General features: G+C 42.0%; 1 protein-coding gene across 1 annotated transcript in view; it reads left to right on the top strand.

Moving 5' to 3' along the window:
• Nucleotides 1–1,013: 1,013 nt before the first annotated feature.
• ARHGAP12 (Rho GTPase activating protein 12) overlaps nucleotides 1,014–27,047 on the top strand; it is a gene marked incomplete at its 5' end in the record, with an annotated part of 44,428 nt that continues 18,394 nt past the window's right edge. Inside the window, 7 exons of the mRNA XM_018563436.1 lie at nucleotides 1,014–1,019; nucleotides 12,663–12,920; nucleotides 16,193–16,330; nucleotides 19,373–19,453; nucleotides 20,598–20,726; nucleotides 21,029–21,109; nucleotides 26,692–26,763. Of these exons, the coding sequence (XP_018418938.1) occupies nucleotides 1,014–1,019; nucleotides 12,663–12,920; nucleotides 16,193–16,330; nucleotides 19,373–19,453; nucleotides 20,598–20,726; nucleotides 21,029–21,109; nucleotides 26,692–26,763 (765 nt within the window). The remainder of the gene's footprint in view (nucleotides 1,020–12,662; nucleotides 12,921–16,192; nucleotides 16,331–19,372; nucleotides 19,454–20,597; nucleotides 20,727–21,028; nucleotides 21,110–26,691; nucleotides 26,764–27,047) is intronic.

Here is a 27,047-nt window from a genome sequence, read left to right as displayed (position 1 = left end):
CCTCTGTGATGCAACAACAGAAATATAGTGTACCCCTAACTGTGATGTGATGCAACAACAGAAATATAGTGTGCCCCTAACTTCCTCTGTGATGTCATAACAGAAATATAGTGTGCCCCTATACAACAGAAATATAGTGTGCCCCATACTTCCTCTGTGATGCAACAACAGAAATATAGTGTGCCCCATACTTCCTCTGTGATGCAACAACAGAAATATAGTGTGCCCCATACTTCCTCGTTGATGTCACAACAGAAATATAGTGTGTTTCGGCTAACCGATTTTGAAAATAATCGTTAGCTGCAGCTCTATTATATTTACAAGGCTAAAGGGAAGCTAATAAAGGAAGTTCGTTTTTAGAATTTACATGCCGTTTAAACAACTTTAGATCCATAACAATCAGGATGTTTTCAGTTAACATAAAACCATATACCTAATGAAAGCCTTTACCTGCTCTCCTTGCAAAGAAAGAGCAGCTAATATGCAAGCACATGTTGTGTCTGCACTGATCTCCTCTCACAATACACTGAATAATATGCACAGTGCAGGAACAGAGCAGGGAAAGCTTCCATTGCACAACTGCAAAAGTTATTTTTTTTTCTTGGTTCAGACCTGTTATGCAAATTATTATTCTTACTCTGAGATGTCTTGAAATTACTGGACCAGAAGAGAATTATTTTGTTTTGCACGTGTAGCCATTATTTAAAGTGAAACATGTTAAAGTAAACCTGGAGTGGCCCAAAAAATTATTCTGCCAACATAACTGCTGTGATGATAATAATAAGGTCTGATGACCCAGGCATTGTGAACAGGATAGGGAAGTCATGCAGAACAATGTGCTACGCTTATTTCTCCAAAATGTGCAAATTGGCAACAAAACAATCATATTGAAATCTTATGTCTGGAGTGGACAGTCACTCAGTGAGACGCATCTCTTATTCCCATGACTAGACCACAGCTCAGCCTAAGATGCATCTAACATAAGCAGAGCATCATAAATCCCAATAAAACAGCTCAAGGTAGAACAGGGGGTCCTAAAACTTCAAGGGGTATAATAAACGGTAATTGGAGTCTGGAAAGACTCTTAAAGTAGCAGTGTCATTCAGCCCCATTAGCAGGATGTGTCTTAAGTTAGAATCTGCTAAACCAGTCTAGAAGCAATACACATTTGTAAGTCCGGCTTCACTGACCTGAACCTGCCTATCTCTAATATATATCTATATACATATAGATATATCTAGATATATATCTATCTCTAGCTCTCAACATAGATATATATCTATCTCTAGCTCTCAACTGTACACATAATCCATAATCCCGGCTATGATGGAATTATATTCGTAACAAGTGGTTACACAAATGTATAGGAAAAAACCATCAGGACCCCAAACATGCCTATATTAAGAGTGGCAGAAAGCTGATGGGACACATTAAAAATGACAGCCGACACCTACCGTAACTTTTGAGGTTTTCTCTAGTTGCCATCAATGGAGCTGGCTTCTAAAAGAGATCCTACTGGCTCCTGGATTGAACAAACCGGCTAATTAATTTCTAATTAATTTGTGCACCCTGCTCTAGAGAATCAACAAAAAGCTGCTGCTATTGGCAGCTGAAGCTCTCAATTAACATTGGAATAATGAAGGGATTATGAGAGTCGGTGACTCTATTAGATCATGAATTACTTTGCACAGGATTCAAGGACCAGGAGAACTTTACAAAAGTACTTTTCTTTCAATCTGGTTTGTTTTACTGTTGCTTATTATTTCTTAAGCTGAATCTTTTGAATGCTTTAATCAGAAATGAAAGAATCCTTGTCTTTTGATGAAAGCCATTTTAAACTGTTACATTCTTGTCTGACTTGTCAGTGAGTGTCAAAGACGGCAGATTCTGTGCTTAGTGCATGTTTTTGGTTAAAACACGTGCTGGTTACACTGTGTTTGTACGGGGTTAACTGATGAGTTAACCAACATCATTGATTTTCACGCTGTCTGCTGGTGCCTAGGTTTTCCTGCAAGTTGGAAAATCTCTGGGCAGGGTGAGATTGATAGCAGAATCGTCACAACGACTATTTGGTTTCATAGGGTACCAGGTGGTACCTTGTTGCCATAATCGTCATAAAGAAACCCTTAGGGCCCTCCTGAAGTATTTTCTGGGGTACAAGACGATATTAGGAATCCACCTCCCCTATTTTTCAATGAAGTCCTCTGCCCCTGGATGTACTTATTGCCAACCACTGTCATAAGAGGGGGGCGGGGGCTAAGGTAGGAAAGTAGATGTTTGCATTGGGTCTTCAGAGATGGTGTCCTGGTGGCACCATAAAAAACTTTGCTTATTAAATCAATTTTATCCTGTGCAGGTGGACTTTATGATCACTCAGATGAGAGACATCAGGTAAATGTGCTCCAGTCTAGCTGACCCAGGTGACTATACCATTGTGTCTGTGGGTACTGAAAGACTCTTAGTAGACACCCCAGCTGACCAATCCATAGGTAAGCAGTATTTGCCTGCTTTGGATATTATAGAACTGCCATGATCACCGCCGAGAAAGCCAGTACCAGGCTTCCCAGATACTCTCCGATCTCCATTGACATGTGCGTCAATGATTGGAGCGTTTTTATAGGAAGACCTTTTAGAAGACCAGTCTTCTAGTGGATCCGACAAACATGTGACATCTTTGGCCAGCTGTTAGCACGTGTTTGGCCACTTTTCATATTTATCTGCTTAGAATTGTCTGCTGCTCTTTTTGTAAAGTATGAAATGAATGTTCTCGGTAAGCACACATTGAAATGTTCTAGCTATGTTTCCTCTGGGAGTGATCAGGCATTTATGATGTTACTAGTCAATTGGAAAAGTATGCGTGTATGACAGAGCCATCTAGCCCCATCACGTTAAATCTGGCTTTAGAAAAACACAACTCCCCTTCAAGAGCTGGAACTGTTTAGTGTGTATTTTCTGTCCCTGTCAAAGGGTCTACGTCGCCTCCTAGATGTATCCAGTCTAGTCTTGAACCTATTGATAGCTCAAGTTTTTTGTATTGTGCAAACTTTGGGTTTTTATGGCTTTGTTTTACAGTAAATTCCAGTGAATATGCTGCTTCTTGCATTTTGGGGAAGGCAGATCAAGCAGAGCAATGTCCCTTTGCCTTCTTTCCAGAGTGATAAGCTGAAACATTTTGTAGCATGATATCTTTCACACATGCCATGGAAGACTTCTTTTTACTCGGGAACTGACTGGCGGCTATGGAAGGGCTCATAATGAGGAAAGTCAATCGACAAATTCAAATCATTCATTCTGCATGTTGAGTGTTGTCATACTTCAGGAAACGCACATCAAATTGCTCTTCATTGGGCATTTATTTATACTTATCAAAGTATTACCATAACCATCCCCTCCTCTCATCCATTGACCTCCTGCTTTCCAGCTTCCTTGTCCACTCCTCCCATACTCGCCTCCAGGACTTCTCTAGAGTCTCTCCCATCCTCTGGAACTCTTTACCCCATCCTGTCCGTCTATCTCCCACCTTGACTGCCTTTAGGCGTTCCCTAAAGACTCATCTCTTCAGGGAAGCCTATCCCACCTCGACCTAACCACTGAACCTTCACATTCTCAAATAATTCATCCCCACGCAGCTCCCTCCTTATGTATCATTTGCCCCTCCTCTTTCAGATTGTAAGCCTTCAGGGGCAGGGCCCTCCTCACCATCTTGTATTGTATTGTAACTGTAATGTCTTCCTTGTATTGTAAAGCGCTGCACAAACTGTTGGCGCTATATAAATCCTGTATAATAATAATAATTTATTATTGGTATTAGGGATGCACCGATGCTAGTATTGGTGCCGATACCGAGGTATTTGGGCGAGTACCCGTACTCGCCCAAATGCTCTGATACCTTCCCGGATTCCGAAACTTCTGGTCAGAGAAAGATTTCCTTTGACCGGCAGTCCCGTAGGGGAACATGGAGCCGGCTTCCCGGGCAATCAGATAGCCGGGTGGGGAGTAATGACACGCCTCCTGATTGGCCAGGAAGCCGGCTCCATGCTGATTGGCTGGAAAGCCAGCATCCTGGCCAATCACAATGAGCATGGAGCCGGCTTCCCGGGATTGCCCGGGAAGCTGGCTCCATGCCAGCGGAACCACCGGTATCGGTACTCTGTATTGGTGAGTACCGAAAGCAAAGTACGGTCAGTACTCTTACTTGATACCGAAAAAACGGTATCTGTGCATCTCCCTAGTATTTTTATATAGCGCTTACAATTTACGCATTCACATCAGTCCCTGCCCTCGAGGAGTTTACAATCTAAGGTCCCTATCTCACATGTATACATACAGGGACAATTCACCTTCCAGCATGTCTTTAGAGTGTGGGAGGAAACCGGAGTACCCGGAGGAAACCCACACAGGCACAGGGAGAACATGCAGTCTCCTTGCAGATGATGTCCAGAATCGGGGACCCCCCAGTGCTGGGAGGCAGAACTGTGTAAATCTGTAAAATGGCTCTCGTACTGTCTGTGTATTGCATCTGTTTGCCTGGAGTTCAACTTTAAGCAGAGAATGCCGGAGAGTGCAGGCCCATCACAGTAAGAATTTTCTGAAAACTCTGCTAGTCCTCGTGCTGATCCTCTAAATGCTGATCCTGAATTATATTTGAACCCTGTGGGAGGGGACATGTTTGTTTTAATTAATGGCAAAGCTCCAGGACACTGTGCGGTGCTTTCTCAGCACAAAACTAGAAGTGGTTTCCTGCCGGTTCAGCTGTAATAATCAGCCACGGCATTCATGTGTTGATCATTTCTGCAGGACAGTCAAGTCACTTCTTCTAAACACATTCTGAATATGTTGTGGACAACTTTCTTCTTTAATGGTACTTTGATATCCAGTATAAAGCTCACATCTCTTTTAACTGGTCCAAAATATTTGTTTTTCACTGCCAATGTGCTGTCCAGTATCTTACAGAGGCGTGACAGGTTTTAACTTTGGGTTGCCATCAGGCTATGTATTGGTTTAGTGTAGCGTCAGAAGTGATTCTGTTTAGCGGTCTTGTGATTTGGACCCTTACACTCAAAAATCTAATTCTACCAATGCATCAGTCTACGTATGATGATTAATAATAACATAGACAAGTCAGGTGTACAATGCTGTGATTTTCCAATACTTACACTTGCAGAGCATTCATTTCCTGCTTTGAGGGCAAAATGACTTCAGTTTGGCAAAGCAATGCACACTGGGATTTCCTTGCCATCTGCAGAGCATTGCTGGGAAATCTCATCTGTAATCTCAGGAGATCTCACTAAAAGGAATTTTCCTCCCCTGAGATGATGTGCATGGTCACGTGTCCTAGTCACATGTGCCAGAAATCCAGGAAGTAAAAGGAGAGCTAGTAATCTGCCCTTAGTAAACATGGCCACTGTTAGAAGATGGGAGAAGAAAAGAGAAATAAGGAATGCAAAGAATACAAAGCTGGCAATTATCTAGAAGTATGTGTTTGTAGATTTTCATTACTAAACATGTTTGTTGTTATTTTAAAGATATGGGTAAAGGTCTGCTTTTAAGTCAGTGTTCCTCATAGAAAATATTGATTTACCTGCGATGCAAAAAGAATATAATATCTGAGTATAAAGAAAATCTTCTTTCTAAGACAATAACATTGCTGACAAATGCACACAGATGCATATGTATGTGTATGCATGTACTGTATATGTGCGTGTTATGAATGCATGGTGTGAACTTAGATGCTTAAAGGATAATTAAAGCCTCAGTTTTTTTTGCATAGATCTATGCAAAAAGTGTAAAAAAAAAAACCAAAAAACCCCCGCTTTAACGGGAGGTTAATACTCGCATGTGTCTTCCTTGCGCGCTCCGTCCAAAAATGTGAAGATCCTCGGGCGGCCCCAAAGCACTTTGGGGCGGGCACATGCGCAGTTCACATTGTTGGCCGGGAGACGAGGAGAGACGCATGCTAAGTATATGGTCGCGGCACCCGCATGCAGACACCGTGGTACAGGAAGTGCCAGCAAGCTCAGAGGAGTCAGTGCTGGATCGGAGACCCGCCGTGGGGGGGGGAATTGACTTTAATGTCACTTTAAAAAGAAGGTTATTGCATTGTTCTGCTAGAAAAAGCGTCCCAACGCATCTGGTGTGAATCGGCCCTTAGACTTACTTTTCTTTTCTAGATGACCTAAAGTACAACTTCACTTTTACTGACAATAGGAATAAAGCGTACGTCATTGCTACAAAACCTATTTTGTAATTGGTTATTAAAAATAACTTTTGGTTATTAAAAATAAACAAAAAGTCTGTCTTTTCCCTGATATGGCAAACTACCGAATTCCCCAGAGAATCGTCTTGTTTTTCTTGTGTGGTGTAATGTAGTGCTCACATTGTAGGAATCCCCTGCAATAGCAGTTTTATTTTTGGCCAAATACACTCAGACTGGTCTCAGCCAAGTTCATTGCATAAACACATGATTAGATGACCTGAGCGTGTGCGTATGTGCCCATTCACACCAGGGCGACAGCGCTTCAGCGCTTTTTTAGTGCATTTTTTATGCCCGCTTTACAGGCATTTTCTGTAAGAGCGTTTTAAAGCTCGTTTTCAGGTCTTTCAGCTGTCCAATGAAAAGCAGTGTCGGCTGCAAAAACGCGCTGATCAGCACGTTTCCATTGAAGTCTATAGAGCAAAACAAGCTGATGAGCACCACAAAATAAGCTAATGGCATATTTTAAACGAGCGTATTCTGTGCGTTTCAGCATGTTTGCGTGTTCGGCCCCATAGGAATACATGGGGTTTTGATGGGCATGCGTTTTAGCGCAGAAACGCCCTGGTGTGAGTGGGGACTAAAAGCACAAATCTTTTAAAAATGCGCACACACACACACAAAACACCCCAAGCTGGTTGCATAGCTTACTCATACCTGACTGTCTATGGCCGCCTTTGCGCACATGGGTCACCCCTCATATTGTATGCGTTTTAGAGCAAAACTGGAGCAGACAAAATCTGGAGCAGCTGTGCACAGCAACCAATCAGCTTCTCTCTTCAGGGTTTTCAATTAAGATTTAAAAATGAGAGAGAAGCTGATTGGTTTCCATGGGCAACTGCTCCAGATTTTGATAAATTTCCCTCATTGCATTTCAGTGGACAGGCGAGTGGATTCTGATAGCTCGCACATTGCCAAAGCTGATACTGTTTTTTACGTTTAAAAAAAAAACAACTTTATGCGGAGTTTACAATGTGTACACTCCATTCAGATCCCCACATGCAGTGACCTGCGGTGGGATCCAGTGTTCTGCAATAAAAAGCAGCATGTTATTACAGCGTAATGCCCACTGTGTTGTAGGGTGAATGGAACACAAAGAAAACAATTGCTTTGTATGTGTGCTAGCGGTGACCAGTGTTGATCTGGCGCGGCACAGCACAGATCACCGCATTATGTGCAAACAGTCCCTATGTATTTTGAGGCCTGTATAGAAGTCTGAAAAGCACATGAACCGGCATCAGGATGGACAGGAGATTTATGGCCTTCTTCTAGCAGCAGAAGTTTTATATACTAGCTCCCTCCATACTGTCCTCCTGCCAAGAATAAATGAATGGTTATTGGGTGGAGTTGTCATTATGTTTCAGAGTATAATGATTCAGTACAGCTAAAGAATAAACCATGGAACTGGAAACTGAGGTGTATGTTATAAGCAAGCAATAGTTTGTGTTTGACTTTCACCCACAAGAAGTACATAAAACCCAACCCAACATGTTGCTGGCGATTGGAATCATGAAACAGGAGTGTCCGATTTACTGTGACACTGGTGTGTTTTTTTGCATACAAGTGTGTGTGTATGTATGTGTATATGTATGTATATATATATATGTATATATATATATATATATTTTTTTTAACTGGCTCAGATATGCCATTCGTTTAAAAAAAAAAAATCCCACATGGAAAACCCGTACAGGTCAAGGCTCTTATCTTCCATAATGCAGAGTGCATACTTCAAACATCTGTTCCCTATTACAGCTACATCAGACTTTCCAAGAAAATGCCAAACACTCCTTTTTTAATGTGGATATTTACAAGAAGTCTCTTTCCTAAAATGACAAAATCCCTGCAAGACCTTGGGTAGCAGAAAATAGAATGCCGTAATACAATCGGAAGGTTACATAATAAAGTTATAAAGTAGATTTGAACTCCTTGAATCTGCAGCTTCCATTATTAGAATACTTTGTAATACTTCTATGAAGGTCCTTGTTCAGGCATTTCCTATTATAGAAGAACGCTCTGTCCCGATCCCAATAGTGTCCTTGCATTGTCACCATGTTGTATGTATTCCTGGTAGAGACGGTAAGCAGCTGTGTTGATGTGCATTGTCTCCATCAGGAGTTGCATCCTGTGAAATAAAATGCAGCCACATTTGCAGTGCATGCTTATAGACAGGAAGTGACCTAAGGAGGATAGAGGAGATCAGCAGTACTGAGATGCAATAAAAAAGGGTGAAAACTATATTTTATTTTAAAAAGATGTCAGGTGTTCATCATACACAGTACACGTCTACTTCATAGCTCAACTGAACATTCAGTTTGAATTGGCTAAATATATTCCAGGTGTATGGAAAGGTGTACAGAGCCTTATAGTTTTTTGTTTTTGTTTTGACAGCCACAGAGGTAGAAAAGCCCATCCCTTGCCAGCATACCACAGAGAAGACTCTTCCTTTCTGTGTGTAAGCACTCGTTTCTCTGGCATACTCCTTGCTGAGTCTCAGCTAGAGCTCCGAAGTCAGCAGGGAACATGAGTTTGATTGAGGCTGACCACAGAACAATAGGTCTAACTCAGCAGGGGGCATGTTGGACCTCTGCGGGAGGCCACCGATTCCACACCAAGAGTAAGGATGCTTCTGCATCATGCTGGCAGGGGACATGCTTTTCTATTCTGGCTGTGCCTCCTTTGCTTAAAAAGAAAAAGAAATGGACTTTGTACACCTTTTTGTTTTTTGATGCAACTAGAATGGTGTTAACCAATTTAAGCTTGGGCTATGGATGGATATTTATATAAAAGAAGATCTCCACTAAAGAACTATTTGTGCCCTCATCGTATAACTTCATTATAGAAAAACAGAACCTCTGTGAAGTCTTTAAAAAATTGCCTTGCTTCGCTTTTTGTGTAGGTTTATATCCGGAAAGGAGAACTCCCATGATGCAATGTCAGCACTCTTCTTGATGTAAGTCAGAGGTAGCCAAACTCTGGCCCTCCAGCTGTGGTGAAACTACAAAGCCCATGGGGCATTGCAAGATTCTCACAGCCACAGACATGACTCCCGGAGAGATAGAGGGAGATCATGGGATTTGTAGTTTCACCACAGCTGGAGGGCCAGAGTTTGGCTATCACTCAACTTTTACTGCATGGGTTAGGCACAAAAAAAGCACAAGCGATGTCAGGTTCTGGAATCCCACTGCAAGGACAAGAGATGCAGCATATTATTTATTGAATTTGGTGATTGCAGCCACTCATTGTTTTAAAACATTATCCATCCTTCCTTTTAATTAGCCTGGAGTTAAAGGTGCCTCTAGCCCTCTTAAAGGGGTGTTACAAGGATTTGGGGATTGCTGTACCAAACAAGAATGCTGAGGAGATCAGCCAGAAGTGGGAATGGTGAGGGAATTTAATTTGAATCAGTAGAAGTTTCTTGCAACTATAACTAATGAGGGGGAAAAAACCATTCCACGGTTGCATAACCTTAATTGTATATAGTTTGGTGTTTTTTGTTTTTCTGTACTTGTTTACTTTGTTGTCCACAAAATAAACTCTATGGTGCAGATCTCTGCGTTATGTCATCATACAGATAACTTGCACATGCGAGCTGTGCCTGGCTTGCAGAGCCGGTGATATCCAATAACGGGACTCTGAGCTCTCTGAGGACCTCTTGTGTATTTTAGTAGAACTGAACTGCCAATTGCTTTACTTTAGATTTAGTTTGAGGCATATTGCAGGTTTAGCAGTGTTTTGTATACCTATTATGGCTACGTCATCATCTTGGAACTTGAACAGGTAAAGGTAAAAGTGGGCAGAAAACACCATAAGAGGGAAGTTCACCAGTTCACCAGTTCACGCTTTTTATTTGTCATAGTTTACAGAATCCACTCCCAGATATAATTTATTCAAGTTAAAACACCTAACCAGTGCATAATTAGTGAACCAATCTCTGCTTTAAAGCCCATCTCTAGGCAAACAAAAAAAAAAGGACCCTTGCAGTGTTTTCTCTTTGCCTGACGAAGGGGTTTTGTGAGGCTCCGAAACGTTGCAATCACATGTAATGCTAAAGGAATACAAAGAAAAATTATATTCCCAAGCAGAATGGTGTGCGGGAGAACATATCTTCTAGATTGTATACTGTTGTACCATCCACCAGTTGTTCCAGCACCTGTTGGATTCTGGGGTATAACGGTATGGTGTGCGAAGGGGATATTACAAAGACTCGCAGTAGAGCTACCCCCACACTGCAAAGGGTTAAGTGCTTGCGTTTTTCTAGGCAGAGGTGGGCAACCGCGGCACGCAAGCTGTGGTGAAACTACAAGTTCCGTTAGGCACAGCAAGACTCTGGGAGCCACAAGCAGGCATGATGGGAAATGTAGTTTCCTCCATCACAAGCAGGAGATAAAAACTGAACAGACACGGATGTCACAAAAGTGTAAGGGGCCTTACTATGGGGATCATAAAAAAAATCTGCATTTCCACTTTAATCAACAATTAATGTTATTCTGTATCATGGGCTGTTACTTGTTTCCTTGTTTAGCATTTGCTTCTGGGCTATACCGACTTTATTTTCTGTTTCTTTACTTTCCAAATTGCAAATCATAATCTGAATGCAGAGAAAAGGTACAGAACTTAAACTCTGACAATTAAACCGAGATTCAATTATTTGTGGGGGGGTTTTTAATAATTAAAAGAGACGGTGTAAAAATGTATTTAATTGTTGTATTTGATGAGACGTTGTTGTGGTGGAAGACTACGTGATGGACATAACTTAATTACTTACTGCGGGCACTTTAATTACCGCAGCTCTGTGGCATGCTAACATGTGTTTGGAGATTCTCCCATTGGGGAAGGTGGGGAGAACTTCTGGTGCTGACTCTGCACTAGAACTGGACTAAATCACTCTGTTCTCTTTGAATTCTGATTTTAAATATTCATGTTGTAGCTTTTTTGATATTGGCAAAACAGCGGAACTTCAGAAAACGGCTTCACTGACTAAACTGAATAAGCACATAAATGGAGGGGGGGGTGTTTGGTAAGATGCAAATCCATATTCTTCATTCCACAATCTGTCCTGTAACATTACTGCCTGAAGCAGCGAGTCAAACTAGCAGCGTTTTAGTCTTTTTGCCAATATCAAATATTGTTACCTGATTTACATTCAATACAATTGAAATAAAGATCTCCAGTCACAAGTTAAAGCCATTCCCAAATGTTCCATTTCTATTTTTAGTTCTTGGTTATGACAATGGACCTCTCGGTGGTAAAAGAACACTTTTTTTCTTCATACCCATAGCAACCAATCCATTTCTCTTTTCTGCTGCGTTCCTAGCACAGTGTGGGAGAGTGGAACGGCATGACAATTGTTCAAAATAGAGTTTTTATACAAGTGCAGCATTGAGGTCATTAGTCATATAGAGAGACTCCAGCCAAAACAGAACAAAAATCTTTAATTGGTTCGATTGCAATCATTTGATTTAAAGTGACCATTGATGACCTGTCTACTTTTTATGTCTTCACTATTGAATAATGGGAGTCACCATTTTTTTTTTTCAAGCTCTGCTTGATTTTTAGGCAACACCACTCAGATTCAACTTCTGTTTTTGTGTGGAATTGGGCAACGTTTGGTCATTTGCTGGATCTTTAGTACTGTCTGTTTGAGATGTATCCGATCGCACATGACTAAGATGAGCTACTTGGCAACAGCATAATGAGTTTTTCCATATAATCTTACACCGGAGGGTACATGAGCAAAGATATTTGATGCACCCTTTGTTGGATTTTCCATAGGAATATATGGAGATCGCTGTTGTGCAAGTGATAACTCTGCTGACAAGCTGAGCTCGGCCTGCTAGTTCCTTTCATGGTGGGAATGCAGAGCCACTGTCTATGGTCCCTGTTGGCACTAAAGACCTGGTCGGCCGCACGGCGCCCTTGTTGCCATGGCGCCCTGTGCGGCCGCACTGCTCGCACACCCCTAAGGCCGGCCCTGCTGGAGGGAACTGAACCCTGCCCCACTCCACCCAAAAGCAGAAGTCAATTTCTGGTAATGGCGCTCTTTATTGCTGAACATTTTTCTAAAATGACAATTTTGGAATGGGCTTTCACTTTGACTGGATTTTTTTCTTCTCTACTTGGGCATTGTGGGAAGGTAATAAACAGAGATGGACAAATTATTATGGAATCCAGGAGCCACCCTGTCCTATCCAGGAGCCAGCAGATGTTTTCTTAGAAGCCATCTCCATTGGCAACAACTAGAGAAAACCTCATAAGTTAGGTGCCACCTGTAAGTTTTAAGGGACATTGGCTTCATGGCTCCTGGGATTTGTCCAGCCCTGCTGATGAGGGTGTGTAATTCTCCTGTAATTTATTCTCTGGTAATTTGTAACCTTTCCTTCTGGTGTGTGTTCTCTTCTCTCTCTAGTTCTCTGTTTCTCCTGCCCCTGTGAGATCTGACTCTCCTGTATATGCAAACCTACAAGAACTGAAGATTTCTCAGTCCAATCTGCCCCCTCAGCCCAGTGCTGCCCCTGTCCAAATTACAGGGGAGTGGGAAACGCACAAAGATAGTACTGGACGTTTCTATTATTATAATAAAGCTTCCCAAGAAAGAACCTGGAAACCGCCACGCTGCACAAAAGAACCAAGTAGGGGAGAGTCAGTAAATCAAACTGATCATGAGGTAGGTTGACTGCTGATACGGCAAAATAATCACAGAATCAATGTGTGTGCATGACTGTGGAAAGTGAACGTGTTTATCAGAAACCTCCTTCTGGCCCCATCCCAAACCATAGAGTCTCACTCTTCCACAAAGGCTGGTGAGTGTTCAATCACAGGGAAACCACACACTTGTTTCCTGAAGATGTGTGAAGGGCCAATGGTAGAATAAGTTGACCAATATTTAACAAAAGTAGTAAATAAAAAAAATTGGGTAAGCTGTCCTGGTAGACATCCTTTTTATAATAGAGGTTGATTCATGTTTTTGAATACTTGTTTTATGGGTTTTTTGTATAGTTATACTGTTTTTTAATTGTATAATTTCTAATTTGTCTTTTTAGCATTTTTTAAACAGGGATTTAAACTCAATCTCAAGCCAAATTTTTTTATTATGGATAGAGTAGGGAAGGTTTAACACCAGGAATGCACCAATACTGATACTTACCCCCGACACTGGAACTTCTGGTCAGAGGGAGCAGTGCCGTGAGGGAACATGGAACCGGCTTCCCAGGCCAAACATTAAGCCAGGCGGCAGTGTAAACAAGCCGGACAAACAGCATGGCTCTGGTTTCTTGGCCAATCAACATTGAGCTCTCCAAACAGCTGGCTTCCCTGCCAATCAGGAACTCGGACAGTGGATAATGACCCTCCGCCTGGCTTCCTGATTGGCCGGGAAGCCGGCTCCATGCTCCCAGAAGTACTGGTATTCGGTATCGGAAAGTACCGAAAGATAAATATCGGTACTTGTACTCAATAACGAAAAAACGATATCGGTGCATCCCTAGTTAAAACCCATGCCATTTTTCTTTGGCTGTCTAGGTCTTGTCAGTGAGATTTCCCTTCACGTCCTGTCCTGTAGATGTAACAGGAAGTAAGAGTCAATCTGTCCCATAGCTTGTAGTAGTTACCGTAGTCACATTCAGCTGGAATTGTTCCATAATGTTGAAGAGGTTTTGCTGCTCATACAAGTATCTTTAGAACTGAAGGAGCTGCTTGGATGAGCAACAAAACCTCTTCAACATTCCAGAACTAATGCAGTTAAATGTGACTAACTACTGCTAGTTCTCCCATGACCTGGATACATGAGAGCCTTCACAGACATTCCCATTGGATGATTTCCCTCCTGTTCTGCTGCTAACTCAGATCTTTGGAATTTTCCATCCTTTCATTCCCAGTGTTTAAAGATGCAGCTTCCAGGGTACTCATCTTGCCCCTGTATAAGTCCAGCCAATACAATTTCAATTTGATTTGTTCGGTGGTCACAGGTCATGTAGAGAATGTGAATCTCACTAGTGAAGACACAACATAATATTTTTCAGAGGTTCTTACCCTGTTCAAACTGACCAAAAGTTGTGGGTTTTTTTATATACTGTTGTAATACTATTTACTAAAAGTTATTTTTAATCCATTCTTAACATTAGTAGCAAAAGTGTGCCCATACCAGAATAGAAAAGGTTGGGGATACTATAAACAATGTTAAATCATTCTAAATCAGCCTGGCAGTGGACGTTCCTCTTCCATAGGGAGGGTGAGGAACGTGGGTGACATGACTACCTACTATGTAGTCATGTCAGCAATGTGTTAATGTGCACTAGTAGAACACAGTTACCGAATTTCAGTCTGGAAAATGTTGTCATCCTTCTATTACAAAGCCATGTACCACAGCAAGGTGGGTGGATCACAAGAGCTTATACATTACTTTAGAAATCGATTAGCAGATGAAACATTTCCTGTTTATCTACTTCCAGTCTCTTTAAACTGTTTGGCTGGATTTGCCCTTTCAAGATTTGCATTATAGTTACTCATGAATGAAAACCCTCTCATAAGGGGTGATTCTTGTTTGTACGAGTCCTTAGGTTCTGAAGCCTTTAACTGAATCCAGTCCCTTTAGTCTGTTCTTGAGTCACCTGTGAGATCATTCTAGCTAATACAATTGTTTTAATCTGGTGTGGCCGAATGTACAGATTAAATTAAACAAAGGAATGCCTTGTACATACCTGGGGTTAGTCTTTGAAAGTCAAACTGATCGTACTTGACTCCTTTGTGTTCACGTAATAAAGGACCAATGAACACGATGCCTCATTTATGCAGCAGTTGCACAAAAATCATAAATATATAATGGGGTATGCGAGCATCAGGAGCATGTCTGAAGAGATTTGAGTTAGTGTCTGTAAACTGTTTATTGAGTTAGGGCATTCCTTTTTTTTCTTTATGGGGGATGAATTAGGTCCCCCTGGCTAATTCAGCCCCCCTGTAACATTGCTCTGAATCATCCAGTCAAGATATTTGTGGTCTGTTGCCCACTGTCACTATTTGAGTGATCTGTTGCTGCAGAGGGAGGCAGGATGGAGCTGTCAGCTCAGAACAGAAGGACTGAATGATGGGCTCTGCTTGTCGCTGTCGGGATGGCTCCAGCACAGGCGCTTGCCGGACCCTCAACAGCTGCTCCATTTTAACATGCTGGGGCAAAGAGCTGACAAGTGGTTCAAGTAAAACTGAAGTCCAAATTAATTTCTTATTTCAGTTTTGGATAGTGTAAGGGAGAGTTATAACTTCCTGTTCTGGTGACAACCCAAAATTTGTGCTTTTCCTTTCCCTTCCAGTGATAACGGTCACCAGGACAAATCGGGAGGATGAATCTCTCTATTGGGGACACACACAGCAATAAAAACCTGACGGGTGTCCTAATCCATCTCCACTCCATCCAAAAAGAAAATGTTTAGGCTTCAGTTGCACTTTTAACATTTCATATAAATCAGCAGTTCTGTTAGGTCTACTAGTCTTTTCCTTGATATAGCATTGAGGGAGTCCTAAGCAAGTCAGGCAATATTATTTTTTAATGAAGTTTTGAATGTTCGGGATTTGTTGGATGGATTTTCCCCTATTTTTCCCTGCTTTTTGGGATATCATTGAGAAACGTTATCATCTTATCTGTTCAATATCCTTCTATTTTGAAACTGTAATCTTGTTCTTTTCACTTTTATAGCAGTAAGCAGAAGGGGAAATCAATCACAGCTGTGCCTGCCATGGAAAGTAGCCCCAGCATGCTTTCCATGAAGCGGTCTAAAGAAAATGGAGCTTTTTAATTGCATATTCAATCGGTGATCCATTTTCCTTTGCTTACTGCTTACATTTCTGCACTGATGAAGAGGAGATGTGACATTTCCTAGATTGATTCCTATCATGTGACAATCACTTTATTTCTTTGTGAGCTCAAATTTTTCCAACTTTTTCTAGCAACTTTCATCTGAAGAAAATTATCACAACACACATGAAAACCAATCAGATAGTCAATATGGTTCTCCCAAGGGCTGGTCAGAAGAACTGGATCAGCATGGCCATATCTTCTTTATCAATGACCAAACCAATGAGAAGGTAGACCTGTAATTCTCTTGCTTGCTTTAATTATCATTTCATGCTTTGATTGATTGCCGCCTTTTGGTCCACTGATGCCATTCTTACTCTGTTATTTCTCTATTACTACCTAGATATCGGATTTTGATATCACAATAAGCATTATTTACCATAATAGGCCCCAAGCTTCTTAAGCTCCTAAATAAAAATGTGACCAAATACAAGCCACTCTTATACATGGATTCCTTTATGGTGCAATGTTATTCTACGCCCTGCTAATTTGATTTCTTTCAAACTTTGAGTCTAACGGTTCATACACCCAATTACCAAGAGGTATCTATTGATTTGTGTGTATCCAATCAGTGCCCTGGTGTTTACTTTGCAGTGTATTCACTTCTTCATTATTTCCTTTTCAAGCCTCGGAGAGCCATATATGTCACCTAGAATTCATCAAACTTGGAGCAAAGATAAGGCTTTGGTCACAATATGTGATTTTGGGATTCCTGTGGCAGAAAATGTCCTGTTTAGCTGTGGCCGCTGTGTCCATTTAAGTTAGTGACAGGTCCCACATCTGTAAGTGGCAGTCTTCATGTAATCATATGTGATAGGATTGCATGCGGTTTGGAAGAGATCACGGTTTCTGGGCACAGCATAGATGCGTCCAGGGACAGTGATCTATTCCGAACTGCATGTAATCGTATCACATATGATTACTCGTGGACTGCTGCTTACAGATGCGGCCGCTGTTACGTGGTCATTAACTTGAACGGGTAACCAGACCCAGCTCAAGGACGCTGGGTCATTTGGCATTCCTGCCGCAGGAATCTGTAGGCTCCTGTTGAAGGGATCCAAAATCGCGAGTGTGAACGAAGCCTAAGGCCTCATTCACACTGCGCTAACTCAGAGCGTGCACGCCAGTTTCGGGAGGGACAGGTGCTGCATATAGCAGCCTATTCTTCCCTATGGGAGGACACGACCATGTGCTGTCATACGCACACCCGAACTGCACATCCGTGCGGGTCCGGGTGTCTTTACCGGATCCTGTCTGCGTCCGAGCATGGACACCCGGACCTGCACGGATGTGCAGTTCGACTGTGCGCATGACCGCGTACGGCCGCGTCCTCCCATAGGGAAGAACAAGCTGCTACTTGCAGCACCTGTCCCTCCTGGGAATGGCCCGATATGGGCATGCATGCCACACGGACGTGTACGCCCCTAGTTAGCGCAGTGTGAATGAGGCATTAATGTAATAAACAAAGGTTTGTAGTGCACAAGTGACATCTTAAGCTGTCTAAGAACACATGTATCATTGTCACGAGTTGCATCTACAGTGATACAAATAGTGACCATGAGAAAGTAGCTCTCATGACGGCTCCCGGTGGCACTGCTTTGAAACACAATTGAAACTAAGGGCTTGTTCACACCGAAAGCGTGTGCGTTCCAGAGCGGTAGCTACTGGAACGCACCGCGATCGCTGTGAAACTTCTCCCCGCATTCTGCGGCTCTGATTTGGGGGTGCCTTAAATTACTGATGAACAACTGAATCTTAAATAAGTGTTGGGTTTATTTACAAATAGGGATATACATACATTCTAATTAAAATTAAGGGAATCGGAAAGGGGATTTAGAGGGGTAGGAATTGAGGTTAGGATCCGTCAGCTGGCTACACCATTCTCTCACTCATTCACACAAGCCATGGGGTTTTCTCTGTTCTCGTAAAAACACGCCTCCCCAGCAGGTCTCAGCGAATCACATTCTTGATTGCAGAGTTAGTGTCACACAGGAAGAAGGTTCCATCATATGCCCCTGCCCCCATCACAGCATATATGCCTTGCTGACACAGGTGTGGGCAGTAAATACCAGCAGGGGTCGGGCTTGCCCCAGGACATGACCGTCCTGGCAGATCTTCATTCATCAGTGTCCAGCCCCAAGAACCCTTTGATGGCCCTCATTTGCATATCAGCCACCTGCTGATTCCATTCAAGATATCAAGGAACCTTTGCATCAAAGCTGTATTATAGATGTCAATGTTATCGGTTCCAACAAATACAATGCCACGCCCCCTCCCGCCCCAAAACGCGGGGAGAAGATTCACGGTGATTGCGGTGCGTTCCAGCAGCTACCGCGCTGGAACGCACACACTTTCGGTGTGAACAAGGCCTAAACGTATTTTCTGACAGCTTATACTGTCTGCATTTCATAGTTTTATCTGTGCCACAAGTTCACTTTAATCACTGTTCCACTGGGCTAAAAAGTCCCCTAATAATTGGGTGCAATGAGTTTGTAGTCCAAGAGTTGGGTGAATACTAAATTCAGTAAATGAATATAGACCTGATTGATTGGAGTAGGTTACTTAGTATTTAAAGTAGAGTGATTGATGTATAGGCATTTCCTGTAGTGAGAAGGTTTGCCCACGCCATCTTTGTGACAGAGCTTTACCCCATCAGAACAGCTTGAAATTCAGGCTTGTGCTCCCCACACGTTACAGGCTACTTTTATTTAGTTGCAGAAAGCACAGGGTTTTGGGGGGTGGGATATCATACCCCCTGTGATGTCAGAAACCTTATAAAGGTAGTATGATGCTTCCTTTATGATGGTAGAATGTAATGAATACATTAAATTCTTATTAGTTTTTTGACTGTGCCATGATCCTCTGCACCCAAATCTATGTAGAACTCCTGTTCTATTCAATTCCCTTGCTGTCCAAAGAACGGGAGCAGTAGGTCATGTGGTTGCCAGGAACCGGCACAATTCTCTAACCGTTTGTGCGACCGGCATGCACATTACTGCTCACAGGGAGTGGGTTTACCTCACCTATGCAGTAGACTGTTGGAATTACATTTTGGGTTTTATAATTGCAGTTTGCTAGTGCACTAAAAATTTAGAGCTGTCATGAAGTCATTGTGATTTTTTTTTTTTTCTCCTACATATTTCCTGATACCTTGAATATTAAACCTCCAAAACAGTGTTCTCCTCTATGTGCCGCAGTTTATCTAGGTTCATTAAAATGTGATTTTTAGTATTCTTAACACTGCCTTTTTTGATGTATACTTGTGCTTATAGTGGATAAAACACGTGGACGAGCAAGGCCGGCCTTATTACTACAGTGCAGATGGGTCACGCTCTGAATGGGAGCTGCCAAAGGTAAAACAAGCAATGTGCTGTTCCATTATTGGCTAACCCTTTGTGTTGCTTTTAATTGTGTCCACAGACATAACCTAAATCTTACCCCCAATTGGGTGACCATTACTTTCTGCATCATTAGCAACTGGATTTTATTTTTATTTTTTTCTACCCCTTTTTTTTTTTGTTCCTCTCTTGTTCATCTCAGTGCTTCTCTCCTTCAGCCTCTTTCAGCCACTTTCTGTCTACATGCGCTTGCTTTGAACCAGATTCCTGACAGTGACAATGGTGGACCATGCCTGTGCAGAGTGTGTTGGCATAACAACTTCATAAGGGGTGCATGTGAAAGGGTGACAATACCGGACCACAATGCTGTCACCCTATTACAGGAAGTGCCTGTACAATTATTTTTGGCAGGATTACCATATGTTCTTTTAATGAAAGCTGCAGATTTAAAAACAAAAATGGAAATAAATTAACCTGTTAAAGCCCAAATAAGATTTTGGTGATTGGGTTTAGATCTACTTTTAGGCTATGTTTGCACCATATCTGGATCAGATCTGCAAACGCAGTGCAGTGCATTTTTTTTTTCCGGTGCTTTTTTTTTTTTTCCGGCTTAAAATGGGCTTTCAGGTGCAGTTCAGTTCTCAACACAGAGAAATATCAAGTTCTCACCAAGGGAGAGTGTCCCTTGCACGTCGCCTCACTTACAGACCATTGATGAAGTGGATGCCAAAACCTGCTCAGGACACTTTGCAGCACCATGACTGGATGGACAGAAATACAAATGATTTTGCAGATAAAACCGCTTTGTTACGTTATAGGGATGCACCAAAATTTCAGCCACCGAAACATATCGGCTGAAAATTGCACTTTTGGCAAAATGCCGAAAGTGCCATCTTTCGACCGATAAAGCGGTGCATCCATAGTTTCTCTCCTTCCCGGTGGGCGCTGCTCCGTGTCCCCTCTGTCATTTAAAAAGTTTATAAAAATAGGTAAATATTAAAAGGTTTTCGGTTTAAAATTTTCGTTTCGGCGCATCTGTAGTATTTATTATCTGTGTATTTAGCCTTTTGCCTGGAGTTTAGCTTTAATATATTTGGCTACTTAGGTCGTCCTCTGTTTGCAATGGTCGATTGTTGATCTACTTTTCTTGTTCTTTTAGTACAACTCCTTAGCACCGCCTCACCCGAGAGAAATCACTAAAAGTCGGAGTCTTGATCGAAAGTTTCATGATCCGATCGTTTTAACAAAGTGGCGACACAGCACATATCTACTGGAGCCCAACGATAAGGTAACTGTTTTGTCTGTCGCTGTTTACCAGACCAGAGCGACATAATGACAGTTCAGCAGTTCTGAGCAGACGCTGAATAAACATGAAGGCTCTATCTTCCATTCAGCTGTGTTCTGTTACCTCTGCATAAATCACCTGCCCAGGCTGTCCTGAGATGAAATAAGCTTATATTGCGCGGAATGAAAAGCATTGATATAAATCTGTAGTGATAATTAACAGTCATTGTCTTCAGATTTCACATGCTCTGGCATTGAGGCAGAAGACGCCAGTGGAATTAATGAATGAATTTTGTATTTTTACAGTTACTTATGAAGCAAAAGCGTAATTCCACAGAATGTTATATGCCTATCCCTGGTCTTTTGACTCCACCTTTCACAGAAAAAGTTAGTATTTTGAGTCTGGTCTGTGCTTGCTTGCCAACACACATCCACATTCCAAGGATACTTCAGATCTGTGAATTTACTTGTCTGTCTGCTGTGTACTGAAAGAAAGAAAAGTGCTGTGGACTAAAAAAAAATGTTTCTCTGGCTTTACCGGATCAGTAATGTAAAAAATATAGACTATGCAGATAACTGTATGCAGATAATAGTGATCACAGTCAATATATTTTTCTTATGTCATGCATCTTAATTTTAATTTTTCTGCACTTGTACACTATATTGCCAAAAGTATTGGGGTGCCGGCCTTTACACACGCACATGAACTTTTAATGGCATCCCAGTCTAACTCCGTAGGGTTCAATATTGAGTTGGGCAACCCTTTGCCGCTATAACAGCTTCAACTCTTCTGGGAAGAACGTCCACAAGGTTTAGGAGTGTGTCTATGGCAATGTTTGACCATTCTTCCAGAAGTGCGTTTGTGAGGTTAGGTACGGATGTTGGACGAGAAGGCCTGACTTGCAGTCTCTGCTCTAATTCATCCCAAAGGTGTTCTATCGGGTTGAGGTCAGGCCAGTCAAGTTTCTCCACCCCAAACTCGCTCATCCATCTCTTTATGGACCTTGCTTTGTGCACTGGTGCGCAGTCATGTTGGAACAGGAAGGGGCCATCACCAAACTGTTTCCACAAAGATGGGAGCATGGAATTGTCCAAAATGTTTTGGAATGCTTATGCCTTAAGAGTTCCCTTCACTGAAACTAAGGGGCCTAGCCCAACCCCTGAAAAACAACCCCACACCATAATCCCCCCTCCACCAAACTTTACACTTGGCACAATGCAGTCAGGCAAGTACCGTTCTCCTGGCAACCGCCAAACCCAGACACGTCCATCGGATTGCCAGACAGAGAAGCGTGATTCGTCACTCCAGAGAACACGTCTCCACTTCTCTAGAGTCCAGTGGTGGCGTGCTTTACACAACTGCATCCGATGCTTTGCATTGCACCTGGTGATGTAAGGCTTGGATGCAGCTGCTTGGCCATGGAAACCCATTCCATGAAGCTCTCTACGCACTGTTGTTGTGCCAATCTGAAGGCCACACGAAGTTTGGAGGTCTGTAGCTATTGACTCTGCGGACAGTTGCCGACTTCTGTGCGCTTCAGCATGCGCTGACCCCGCTCATTTTTCGTGGCCTAGGACTTCGTGGTTGAGTTGCTGTTCCCAGTTGCTTCCACTTGTTATAATACCACTAACAGTTGACCGTGGAATATTTAGTAGCAAGGACATTTCACGGATGGACTTATTGCACAGGGGGCAAACTATCACGGTACCACGCTTGAAATCACCGAGCTCCTGAGAGCGACCCATTCGTTCACAAATGTTTGTAGAAGCGTCTGCATCCCGAGGTGCGTGATTTTATACACCTGTGGCCATGGAGGTGATTGGAACACCTGAATCCAATGATTTGGACGAGTGTCCCAATAATTTTGGCAATATAGTGTATGTGCAAACCAAGCTGTCCAGCTAAAATGACAGGGGTGCATGAGAGTTACAGCATCAACTTTTATCCTAAAGATGATGCCACATTAATGACCGTGACACTGGCAGCAGTATGTTACGTATAAAAGTGCCTACAGTTATCGGAACACAAAAATTGTTAATAGTTAATTGTTGATTGTCTGTTAAAAAAATGTATTTACTTTCTAAAGGAGACATGCCCACTTGCCCTACATCTCCCTCGGATGCTGAGTGTAGAGTAAAGCTGGCCATACACTGGTAGATTTTCATTCAAAAAAATCTCATGCCATCAGAATCTTGACGAATGTCATTCAAAATGTTGTTTTTTCATTTTAACATTCGATTTTAGAATGAATGGAGTTTTCCAAGTGAAAACTACTATCTACTGTTAAAATTTTGTTCCTGCTCCTTCATTTTTTAATTTTTTTTTATTGCGGTCAAAAACGATTGTCAATTTAACCCCAATAACTTAGAAAATTGAGCGATCATTTTGATAATGAATATTTAGAACAATTTCTACTGCTGTATGACCAGCTTAGAGTGGGGGGTGGTTGTGGTAGGGAGGTAGTCTGTCCGATGGCTCTAATGCATACCATATATACCGGCACTTTTCTAAGAATTTCAACCAACTTTCTTGCATAATGCCAACACGGTTTACTCTTTTGCTGAAAGTAGAAAACCTCCTTTAGAGCAGAACTCCAGTCTAGCTTATTTTTGAAGCATATCTAAACCCAACAACACAAATTTAATATTTGGTCTGTTAAGGAAGAACTCCGGGCAGAATTTTTTTTAAACCCTTGCAGTGGGGCTACCTCTGGCCTGCAAGGGTTAACTTCTCATTTTTTGTCTAGGGTCTAAAAAAGGGTCATACGCACCCAATCTTTGGAGCCAGTAGCACTCCCTCCAGCCAGTCTCCTCATCCACTTTAGCCATGGTGTGTCCCTCGGCGTCCTCACGTCCTATACACTGTATTGGAGGTGATGACTCGAGGATCCTTGCACCGCTGCAGTGCAGCGGAAGAGGCGCTGGAAGGATCAGTCTAAGAGCAAGCCGGCTCTGAGACTCCAGCGAGTATAACTTTTTGTTTGACCCTAGCCTAAAATGAGCAGTTAGCCTTTGCAGTGTCGGGGGTAGCTCCACTGCAAGGGTTAATAACATTTCTCCCTGGAGTTCTTCTTTAGGTACCCCATTGAAGCGTTTTGCTATATCTGTTAAGTGGTTCCAAGAATCCTGTTGATCCTTCAAGAAATCCTGTGAGAGGATTTCCTGTGCTCTGTTAGGTTCCGTTTACACCTGCATATTTTGTTCGCAGAAACGCACTTGCAGTGCCATTCATTCTTTTTTTTTCAAAAAATATTTGATTAAAGTTTCATCATTTTACACAAACATCATCACTTCAAAACAAAACATCAGGTATGTGGTATTATGCAAGTCAATCTTACAACTCACGTAGTGCATGAAAGATCCCTGTATTCGCAACATCTCTGATACTGTACATGAGTACCTCAAATCACTATTATTCAAGTTTCTTAAGTCGCTCCCCCCGAGGAAAGTTTCAATCCAAATCTACCTGCATGACCCCCAAGGCATTCGACAGCTCGTTTTTCAGATGTGCCCTTCATTCTTAATGGCGCGCCATATTCTGCCAGCAAGGCGCTAGTTTTTGCTCCACGTTTGCGCATGTGAAAACGCGCACAAACTTGAAAGCAAAATACGCCAAATGTCACACAGAATACTACATGAGTTTGTTTTTTTGCCCCATTTGTCGCACGTATATAACCCATTGAAATCAATGTGGACGCGTGGCAAACGCGGCACACAAATGTGCCCAAACGCATGCTAATGGGATGGGACATGCTAACGCATTCACAGGTGTGAACCAGGCCTAACATTGTTTCAGATATCTCAGGGGACTACCGACCAATGCCACTCTGTTATGTAGAATAGGAGAGGGGCTGAGCTCCATAGTCCTTTCTTGTTTCTGTTATCCTGATATTATACAGTGAATTACCGTTGTCCTGCTAGGACACAGCTAAGGACTGATATTATACAGTGAATTACCGTTGTCCTGCTAGGACACAGCTAAGGACTGATATTATACAGTGAATTACATTTGTCCTGCTGGGACACAGCTAAGAACTGATATTATACAGTGAATTACATTTGTCCTGCTGGGACACAGCTAAGAACTGATATTATACAGTGAATTACATTTGTCCTGCTGGGACACAGGTTTAGATACACTTTAATTCAGTTACTTGCTAAGCTGAAAGAGATTATCTAAAATACAATACAGGACTGCTTGTTTATGCTCAAGTGTTCCATTGGACCTTAGCTTGTTTCCTTGATATAGACCTGCCTAATGCTAGTTAGGAGGAGCAGCCACATACAGAAACATGAGTTCAGATCTCTGCGTGTGTGGCGGTTAGAGCATTGAAGACGCCATGCAAGCAAGATTGCTTCTACGGAAAAGGCTGAAAGATTTTCTAAAATTTTAATCGAAAGATGCTGAAATACTGAAGAAAATGCTGTTTTAGGCTCTCTCCAGTGCTGCTCGTGTATCCGGAAGCCTAAGAATGTGGTCACATGATTTTGGTTAAAATGGGGAATCTGAGTCCAGATTGAGCAGAAATGATGGGACCAGATGCCAAGGCTTTTGGTTAAACGTATATGCATTGTAAAGAGCTTCAAGAAGACAATTCTCTAGGAATGGTGAGTATTTTCAGCCCTTCTCTTACTATTTTTTACTCCCAAGACGGTTAACATGCTTGGGGGGTGAGTGAGCATCATTTGAGTTATTAGCGTTGCAGTGCAGGGTGTTGGCAAAAACAAGACAAAAACTTTCACGATGAACGTAAACATTAAGTTCTGGAATCAGAATTAATACAAATATTTTTTTATTCAGAATGGTACTTTTCTTTCTGTTTTTAGTAATGTTTTTTCTCGTCCTTTCCAATACAGTGTGAAAACTACATGTTACATGTAAAACGGAAATCAAACTCTCTCTGTATATCTTCTGGTTTTGTTTAATTTGTAAATAATTGTTAATTTATTCATAATATTATTTAACACCACTAACATATGTTTTCCTTTTTTGGAATTGCAAATAACGAGTGTGATTTGGGTTTTCTTCTTTTTAGCTCACTGTTAAAGTTTATCTAATTAGAAACGTTCTCAGTTATCATTGCTGGATGTGTCCCCACTGCAGAGATTCACCCGATCTGTTTGTCCTGCTGTCACAGTGACTTAAAATGATGGGAAAATGTAAAAATATTGAGATGTCAATGGGTTTAGGTAAAAAGGGGAAATCTATCAAAGGATGCTTGCCCTGGTGACAACTTTCTTAGAGGATTTCCCTTAACTTGAAGGGATATCTTCTCATTCCCTATTGTCTTGATGTAAGGTAAAGAAAAATGTCACCAGTGAGGCACAGAAGACAGCAAAGAACAACTTGTCGGTGGTCTTAACCATTCCATATTCTATCCAAAACAAAAAGCTTTGGCCTTAAATATACTTAAAAAAATCTATTTTGACAATCCGAACGTATAATTGTGTTTTTGTATGTGTTTGAAATCTGGTTGCCGTGGTTTGCGATGCTTTTTCCGTACCAGTTTTTGGGATGCCTCGCAAACACGCAGGTAAAATACACATTTGATAAGCTTTGTTTCCTGTGTTTGTTTAAGCATGCCTTTTGAAGTACGTCTGTCATGAGAGGAATATGGGAGATGTCATAGCGGTTTCCCCACTAAAAATATTTGTTGATTGGCACTGTTTGCCTTCTATACAGCTGCTGACCTGGAACAAGCATGCAGCCATTGACAGTAGGTAAAGAGTCAGAGTTGCCTATCCCAATTCTTGCTCTGGGTCAGTAAATCAGAAATGACTGAAGCCAAATCACTGGCTTGATATGCAGGCTGTTGGCATTCTCAAAAGGAGATATCGGCAATGGCAGCCTACCTGTTTCTACCATGACAAGTTAAGATTGGCGTTTTGTAAACAAAGTTGGCAGTATGCAAATTCCTTTCCCTCGAATACCGGTTACACTTAATTTAAAATGTGACTTTCTGTTTCAGGAATCAACACCATCCAAGCATAATTTCCCAGAGGTTGAGATCTCCCCGTCTTCTCCAAAGCTTCACTCCACAGTAAGTGCTTTTTCTGTTTTATGACAATAACAGGGGGAGTTGTAGATTTTGTTATTTTCTGTCTTGGACTAGCATTAATGTTAGGGTGGGAGCGGGGGGGGAACGGCAGCAGCATGTTTTGTGAACGTATTAGGCCTCATTAAGACTTGGGCGTGTGTAATTGCACACAGCAGCCTGTTCTTCTTATGGGAGCATGCGGGTGTATGCTGTCATCTGCACACCTAAACTTGCACATCTGCGCTGGTCCGGTGTTCGCACTTGGACGCGCAGACGTGTACTCCCCG

The sequence above is a fragment of the Nanorana parkeri genome, unplaced genomic scaffold, assembly GCF_000935625.1.
Source record: "Nanorana parkeri isolate BGI_ZX_2015 unplaced genomic scaffold, ASM93562v1 scaffold664, whole genome shotgun sequence".
In the NCBI taxonomy this organism is placed as follows: domain Eukaryota; kingdom Metazoa; phylum Chordata; class Amphibia; order Anura; family Dicroglossidae; genus Nanorana; species Nanorana parkeri.
This window is presented reverse-complemented; position numbering and strand designations above follow the sequence as displayed.